At 32.9% G+C, this 9,510-nt stretch overlaps 1 protein-coding gene across 1 annotated transcript; it reads left to right on the top strand.

The window, feature by feature from the left end:
- Nucleotides 1-940: 940 nt before the first annotated feature.
- On the top strand, nt 941-8,278 carry LOC126891559 (uncharacterized protein DDB_G0271670-like; the record flags this gene model as incomplete). The annotated part of the gene is made up of 3 exons (XM_050660735.1): nt 941-1,172; nt 3,589-3,704; nt 7,202-8,278. Coding segments are annotated over exons 1-3 (1,425 nt in total), but the record flags the coding sequence as incomplete, so codon positions are not given.
- Between the last annotated feature and the right edge of the window lie 1,232 nt (nt 8,279-9,510).

The raw sequence follows: 9,510 nt of genomic DNA, 5'->3' as shown, positions 1-9,510 counted from the left end.
TATCTGCGAAAGATATAGATACATCAATATTAAGTTAAATCAGTGATAACTCCATTGATAACTCAAATATCAAAGCGCTTGGATGTGATGGTACGGCAACGAATACTGGAACATCGCAAGGAGCAGTTTTGTTGTTTGAACACGCATTGAAACATCCGGTCCAAGTAGTAATATGTATGTTGCACTTAAACGAATTGTCTTTGAGGAAAGTTTTTGTTGCTCTTGACGGTCCAACCACAGGACCAACATCATTCAGTGGGCCAATAGGCAAAGGTTTGACCAACTGCCAAGACTTCCCGGTTGTTAATTATGACAAAATAGATAGCACCTTCCCAGAAGTCGATAGTAAAGACTTAAGTACGGACCAGAAATACCTTTGGGATATATGTCAGGCTGTAGTCAAAGGTGAATGTCCCTCTGAGTTGGCCAGTAGAAACCCAGGAAACTTGTCCCACGCCCGGTGGCTGACATTAGCAAATAGAATCTTACGTCTGTATATTTCAACTATTGAACCAACCCCACAACTTAGAAAGCTTGCTGAGTTCGTCATGAAAGTCTATGCTACCTCATGGTTTACCATAAAATGTCGTCCTAAAATTATCCACGCATCACAACACTTTTTCTTCATCGTACAGTGCACCAAGTTTTTAGACAGTGAACTGAAGGCTGTGGCTCAGTCTTCCTTGCAAAGAAACGCCTTTATGGCTCATCCTGAACACATCCTTTTAGGGATGTTGTTTGACTCTCGAAAACATATTATAAGAGCTTTGGCAGGCAAACGGATAGAAAAAGCTCTACAAACAGAAACAGGGCACATCGAGTCTTCAAACCACCACAAGTTAATTTTGAGGCAGAAGACTACATCGCTCTCATTAACTGGCAATCCACCACAGTTACAGAACCACCACTTATAGCTGACTTCAGCAAAGAAGAGATTGAGATGATTGTTAATTCAGGAAGCAGTGATAGAAAAGAGTTCAAAATACCACTTCACACTCAAGCGGTAGAACGAGTTGTAAAGGAAGTTACTGCAGCTTCTAAGCACGTTTGTGGCGTTCAAGGACGAGAAGGCTTTATAAGATCAAGATTATTGGACAGAAAGTATCTTCCTAAGTTTGAAACTAAGCGACAGTATACATCTGCTACAGCTGTATTGCAAAAACAAATTACAGGTAAGATTTATTTCATACTTATTTAGGATTACATCACAGCATTCTATTTTGAATAGTAACTTAGTATTAGTACTATAATTACAATCTGACACTCGCTCTAACAAATTCCCTTGGTTCCAGATCGAAGAAGCATTACAATACCTGTGGCTTTGAAGGCTAACTGGATTTGTTTAGCCAACATCCTTCAAGATGAAATAAAGAACCATTTTAAAGATTTTTCTTTGTCAACATTTTATCTGTAATCTTTAAGTAAACTTTTGTATTTCTTTAATAAATTTCGTACCTCGATTTTTCGTTGTTACAATTGAGATTTTCATGAAGATTCCGGGTGACTTTGTGCTTAGTTACAGATATTATCCTAATTTTAATTGTTCACTGTTATCACGTACTTAATATTTTTTAAGTTGACAATAAAAATATAAAGTTTAATTTTCAATAAAAAAAAAAGATGAAAAATCGTGTTTTTGAGAAAAAATTCTAAAGTTTAAGTCGATTCCGGGAGACCTAAATATGTTTTAATTAAAACAAAACTTTTTTTTACCTGAAAGAGTAATGTAAGAGGCAACTTTTTATCTACTTGAAAGTTTGAATTTTTTTTAAGTTGACAATAAAAATATAACATTTAAAAAAAGATGAAAAATCGTGTTTTTGAGAAAAAATTCTGAAGTTTAAGTCGATTCAGGGAGACCTAAATATGTTTTAATTAAAACAAAACTTTTTTTTCCGTGAAAGAGTAATGTAAGAGGCAACTTTTTATCAACTTGAAAGTTTGAATTTCGAAAATTCATTATTTGAGTATTTATTATGATACACCCTACTAGATATAGCTGCCCCCATGCAGAGATAAAGGAGGAGGGACAGGAGTTGACAGGGGAGGACATGGAGGAGTATGTAGACAAAATATTGCTTTGAGTGGAGTCCACTTGGCAGACAAGCGAAGAGGCCGAGGAAGGCCCCTAACGCGATGGACCAACGACCTCAAAAGAATTGTAACATAAGAAGAGGGAAATATCTGGAGGTAGCCTATGTTAAACAATGGACAAATAAGGGCTGATTGAAGATGATGATGATGATGGTGATGATGATGATGATCATTAAAGATTCAACAAGACACCCCTAGTCATGCATCATAGCAAATACAAACCAAAGACAACTTGTTACTGAGTATAGGCGAGGTTCTGTACGCAGATAGAGGCAAAATCATACCCAAAAATGGAACAGAATATAAAATGTCCTTTATTGTCAATGAAAATTGTACAATTTTATGGACAAAAAGTCAGAAAATAACAATAACAATTACAGTTTACTGGAATCGTAAGTCTTAACATCGACTTGGAGTCGCTATATTTTTTGAGGTTACCACTCAAACCATATATTTTGAGGTTACCACTTTTAATAGTGTGCTAGTTTCATCTACTCAGCAGAATGTAAGTACTTTTCACACCTTTTTTCTTTAATTAACAGTCACAATTTTAACCTTTTACTTTAATCTAACGTGGAAGTACCTCATTCTAGGCACTGAAGATGATCTAATTTTGATCGAAAACGTTTTGCAATCCATTTAGATGACATTTTAAGAAGTTTTTTAAAATAAACTATTTTATACCGGTATACAAATCGAAGATTTTTACTTCTGTATGATTTTTTACTATATAAGACCATCTGAGACCAAAATCTGATGCAAAGTCATGTTATCCAGATTTGTGATCTTTTTATCAATGAACAACTATAAAACGAAAAATACTACAAAAACATATAGTCCTGGATCCCGCGTATCAAAGAAAAGTTTATTAATAGCAAGCTAGAAATTTGTTCGTTCATAGCTTAACGGTGTCAAGTCGGATGAATGGGAACACTGGAACAGGGAAATTTTAATTGTGGAACACGATAAACATGTCGTCCTGACAAGTTTATGATTGTGAAAAAGAGCATGTTGTTTTTAAGTTTATTCAATAGCCAACGCTATATAATATATGAAACGATATTTGTCCGACAAAAATGTTGGGCATTTTAATGAGTCCGAAACGTAGAACATGTCAAATGACAGGAATTATGTTGGTGATAAATAGCAGGCAGGACGACATGTTTATCCTGTTCCAGAATTTAAAATTCCCTGTTCAAGTGTTCCCATGCACCAAAGTTTGTCCGACTTGACACCGTTAACCTATGAACAAATTTCTAGCTTGCTATTAATAAACTTTTCTTTGGTGCGCGTGATCCAGGACTAATATCAACATCATTCTGATAAGTCAAATAAAAATCAAATCAGAATTATCTATATAAAGGTCAATAATGATTAACAGTTTAGTTAAAATATTTTCTTTACCTTATATAATATATCCATAATAATTTCTTCACTCGTGAATTTAAACTAAATTGAAAACGATGTATAAATACTTTCTTCTTGTGTTTGCAGTTTGCGTACTGACCGCTGTTGTGGCTAAGGCTGACGAAGAAGATAACTTATTTGATCCGTATAGACTACCTTTACCCGAAAAAGAAATCGATGAATTCGTATTTAATTGGTATAAAGTAAGTAATTTTATGTGTACCATAATATTCTTCTTCTTTCTCATAATCCATAATGCCCTTCAAGGCGTCGGAACCATAATATTAAAACTGTTCTAAAACATTGGTATGTTTTTTGCTATAATCAGTGCTACTGAAGCTTATACTCTGGGCTAGTTAGCAAAATACAAGGAAAAATTATTTACCAGCAACTTTATTGCTGAAATCGAATCTTATGATTGTATATATTAATAATATAGATATGCAAAGTCCGCAGATAGTGTGATACTTTTTTTATAAACAAAATGGCGCCCGAAAATCGTGTTTTTTCAACATATGTTATTATAATAAAAACTATCGATATTACGAGTGAAAACTACCAAAAATACCAAAATTTCAATCAAAAATCAGGTTGGAGAAAATGGAATCTCAAAGTTCAATATCGGTATAAATTAAAAAATTCATTTTCTCGGCTTCCCATGAAACAATTTTTTTCATTATTTTTTTGTTCCCAAGTAACTCGACTAGAGCCATCTAACTAACACATTATTAAATGTCAAACTTGCTTTTGTTTTGTTACAATAGATTAATTTATTTATAAGAAAAGGAAACTACATATTTTTCCCAGTTGTAGACTTCTTTTAGATAAACTTACTACAAGTGTACCTTTTAAGAGGATGGTTACGTATTTTCGGCTGCAATGCTATTCAAATGGGGATTCATTTTTTTCGAATCCTGAGAAAACTAATAAGTATTTTTAAAAAATTTAAACGCAGAATGAAAGATTACGTTATTAGCGAGGGCCGAAAGTCCCTGAGAACTTCTATAATGTTTATTTTAATAATTTACAGGGGTGAAAAACTAAGAGAAAATTTAGTGTGATTTTTAATTTCAAATATCTGATTCAAAATAAACTTTTTATTCATTCTAGGGGACTTTTGGCCCTCGTTAATAATTTACTCTTTCATTTTGCGTTAAAATTTTTCAAAAATATTTATTGGTTTTTTCAGAATTCGAAAAAAATGAACACAATGTCCGTGGTAATATTTTCCAAATCTATCTTTGTCTTACAACGCACTCAACCGAATAGAATATTGTCAGCATATTGTCAGTCAGACATTGACAATCAGTGACAATTTTAAATATTTGACATGGCATCGGGAATATTTTGAGTTGTTGATTAAATACTATTCATATTATAGTGTATTTGATAAATAACTGATTTAAAACGTGAACTTAATAAAAAGGTATTTATTGTGTATTATATGTGGAAGATCCAAGCAGAGAATACATCAGGATAATATATTCTGTGATCCAAGTATTTTGTTGTTAAAGATGGTCAAAATTGTAAGCGTTCTATAGTAACAATTTATTATTAAAAAATCACTTTAACACTTCTCTTCTTTTCTTGATTGAGTATTAGTTTTTGTTGTACAAATAAATTATTACAATCACTGAATACATAGTTAGTAAAAAAATTATCACATTTATTAACTGAATTAATAATTTGCAATTATACAAATAACAGTTATCCAAGAACATTCAAAAGCCATCTCTTTAAGTTAATCAAGACATTTTCAAGTAGAATGACATTATAGTAATGTTTACATATCCATACCAGTGTGAATTTTACTACACGTATTTCGCCGTGTAAAGACAGAAAAAGTAGGGATACCCGTAAAATATTTGCGAATTATGTACCCATGGCCTTAACGTTAAAAACACAAATTTTCTCATTTGAGAGCTATATAATTATTTAAACAATCTTTATTTAACAAACTAAAAAATTTTGTTATAATAAATAAATTAATTTATTATAACAAAGTAAAAGCAACTTTGACATTTAATAATGCGTTATTTAGATGGCTCTACTCGAGTTACTTGGGAGCAAAAAAAGAATGAAGAAAATTGCTCTATAGGAAGCCGAGAAAATGCATTTTTTTAACGTATACCGATTTTCAGCTTTGAGATTACATTTTCCCAATTTTTGATTGGAATTTTGCTATTTTTGGCAATTTTCACTCGTAATATCGATAGTTTTTATTATGTTATGAGTTTGTTATGTTATTTTTATTATGTTGTGAGTATTTTAAAAATATGAAAATTGGTGTGGAAAAGGAGGACCGAAATAAAAAAGTGATGGTTCAAAATTATGATCTTTTGTTTATATCTTTGCCGTAAATGCCGGTCAACTTTGACCGGTTGTATCTCAGGAACCACTTATCACAATTAAACGTTTTTCTTTTAAAAGAAGCATCCTGCCGCTTTTTTTTCAACACCGTTTTCATGATTTAATTTAATTTAATATTTCCCGAGATATTCTAGGCGCCATTCTAGGCGTTTATAAGCCAAAAATTGTTTATAAATTTAAAATATTCCTGAGGCCGCTTAAATAGCCCAATTTTAATTCTGTAAAGAACATTAGATAGGTACAGTATATGTTTATACCGAAATAATAGTTATTCTTATGTATCATAATTATTGTGGTTATTATAGCGACCGTAAACTTTTAATTAACAATTCAATTGTTGCTAAACTGTTCATTCCCTTTGCATCGGCTTCTGGAATTATATTCTATACGAAAAGAGCTTTTAAATTACCAAGTTATTTAATTATTATTAATAAACAATTACTTATCTAAAATTTTAGTTGAAAATTAAAGATTTTGTTGGAAAAATCCGCATTTTCCGGGGAAATTTTCGTCGAAGTAAATCTGGAAAAACACGTCTTTATGCAGAATTTAATTACGGTGAATTTTTATTTGGGTGTTTTTGATGTAAAGTTAAAATCTTTGGAGTTATAGAGCAAAAATTGAAAAAAACACGATTTTCGGGCGCCATTTTATTTATAAAAAAAGCAGCACACTATCTGCGGACTTTGCATACCTATATTATTAATATATACAATCATAAGATTCAATTACAGCAATAAAAATGCTGGTAAATAACTTTTCCCAAAAATGGCCTATTCTCCGATAATCTGCCCAGACTATTATTGTATATCATCATCATCATCATCATCATCATCATCATCATCATCATCATCATCATCATCATCATCATCATCATCATCATCATCATCATCATCATCATCATCATCATCATCATCATCATCATCATCATCATCATCATCATCATCATCATCATCATCATCATCATCATCATCATCATCATCATCATCATCATCATCATCATCATCATCATCATCAAAACATCATCATCATCATCATCAACATCATCATCATCATCATATCATCATCATCAACATCATCATCATCAACACATCATCATCATCATCATCATCAACATCATCATCATCATCATCAAACATCTCACATCATCATCCATCATCAAACATCATCATCATCATCATCACATCAATCATCACCTCATCACTCATCATCATCATCATCATCATCATCATCATCATCATCATCATCATCATCATCATCATCATCATCATCATCATCATCATCATCATCATCATCATCATCATCATCATCATCATCATCATCATCATCATCATCATCATCATCATCATCATCATCATCATCATCATCATCATCATCATCATCATCATCATCATCATCATCATCATCATCATCATCATCATCATCATCATCATCATCATCATCATCATCATCATCATCATCATCATCATCATCATCATCATCATCATCATCATCATCATCATCATCATCATCATCATCATCATCATCATCATCATCATCATCATCATCATCATCATCATCATCATCATCATCATCATCATCATCATCATCATCATCATCATCATCATCATCATCATCATCATCATCATCATCATCATCATCATCATCATCATCATCATCATCATCATCATCATCATCATCATCATCATCATCATCATCATCATCATCATCATCATCATCATCATCATCATCATCATCATCATCATCATCATCATCATCATCATCATCATCATCATCATCATCATCATCATCATCATCATCATCATCATCATCATCATCATCATCATCATCATCATCATCATCATCATCATCATCATCATCATCATCATCATCATCATCATCATCATCATCATCATCATCATCATCATCATCATCATCATCATCATCATCATCATCATCATCATCATCATCATCATCATCATCATCATCATCATCATCATCATCATCATCATCATCATCATCATCATCATCATCATCATCATCATCATCATCATCATCATCATCATCATCATCATCATCATCATCATCATCATCATCATCATCATCATCATCATCATCATCATCATCATCATCATCATCATCATCATCATCATCATCATCATCATCATCATCATCATCATCATCATCATCATCATCATCATCATCATCATCATCATCATCATCATCATCATCATCATCATCATCATCATCATCATCATCATCATCATCATCATCATCATCATCATCATCATCATCATCATCATCATCATCATCATCATCATCATCATCATCATCATCATCATCATCATCATCATCATCATCATCATCATCATCATCATCATCATCATCATCATCATCATCATCATCATCATCATCATCATCATCATCATCATCATCATCATCATCATCATCATCATCATCATCATCATCATCATCATCATCATCATCATCATCATCATCATCATCATCATCATCATCATCATCAAACCAATTCACGTCCACTGCTGAACATAGGTCTCTCCCAATTGTTTCCACACTTCACGTTTTGTGCTGATTTTTGCCAGTTTCTACTAATCCGCCTGATATCATCTGTCAATCGTGTAGGCGGCCTTCATCTACTGCGTTTATCTTCTATTGGTGTCCATTCCATCAGCTTTCGTGTCCATCTTGAACCTTTTAGCCTGGCGACTGTGTCCAGTTACATTTGAACCTGGTGATACGTTCTATAACATCTGCGATACCGGTTCTTTGTCTGAGATCTTCATTTCTTATTTCATCCCGTAGGGTTACACCCAACATGGACCTTTCCATACACCTTTGAACAACCCGCAGTTTCGACGCTGTTGCCTTGGTTACAGTCAGTGTCTCTGCTCCATATGTCATTACCGGCAGCACACATTGATCAAACACTTGTCTTTTTAAACCGATCGGTATACCTACTGCTCCTAAATATGTCTCTCAGAGTTTGGTTATCTCTGCCAATTCTAATTTCATGACCCAACTAAATGTACTTTTCCACTAGTTCTACTTCTTTTTCACGTATATCAGCTGTCGTCTAGGAATCAGATTAGTCACAAATTTAGTTTTAGCAAAGTTAATTTTCAGGCCTATTTTCGAGCAGCTAGCCTCTAACTCATTTAGCATTTCCTTTACTGTACTCAAGTTTTTTAGCTCAGGTCTTAATGTTAACCATTACGTACCTGGAACAGACAGATTTACATGGACTTCGAAGCACAGTGTCTGTGTCGAGATGGAACATAGAGGTCGGTAAAATGCATTTATTGTCTAATTTTTCTATTTCTCTATTTAGTTTCTCGTTTCCTATAATTCCCAACACCCCGATATTCGTGACTCTATGCACCCAACTTATTCCGGAAAGAACTGCCTTTGATAACAAAGTCTCCAACCCATAATGGTCCAGAGAAATAAGATTTTTCTCCAGGCCGAAACAAATTTTTTTGAGTAGTATTGACATCTTGATTAATAACCTATAATATGTTTCCTGCAGCCGATTTTGATGATATATATAGTTATAAACAAATAATGATCAAAAAACGGTAAATTCTCGCTTTTTTCGTCCATTACTAAAAAGTGAAGCATTCTAAACAAATTTGAGAATAA

The sequence above is a fragment of the Diabrotica virgifera genome, chromosome 9, assembly GCF_917563875.1.
Source record: "Diabrotica virgifera virgifera chromosome 9, PGI_DIABVI_V3a".
Classification (NCBI taxonomy): domain Eukaryota; kingdom Metazoa; phylum Arthropoda; class Insecta; order Coleoptera; family Chrysomelidae; genus Diabrotica; species Diabrotica virgifera.
Note: the sequence above shows the minus strand (reverse complement) of the source record. Positions and strands in the feature narration are given on the sequence as shown.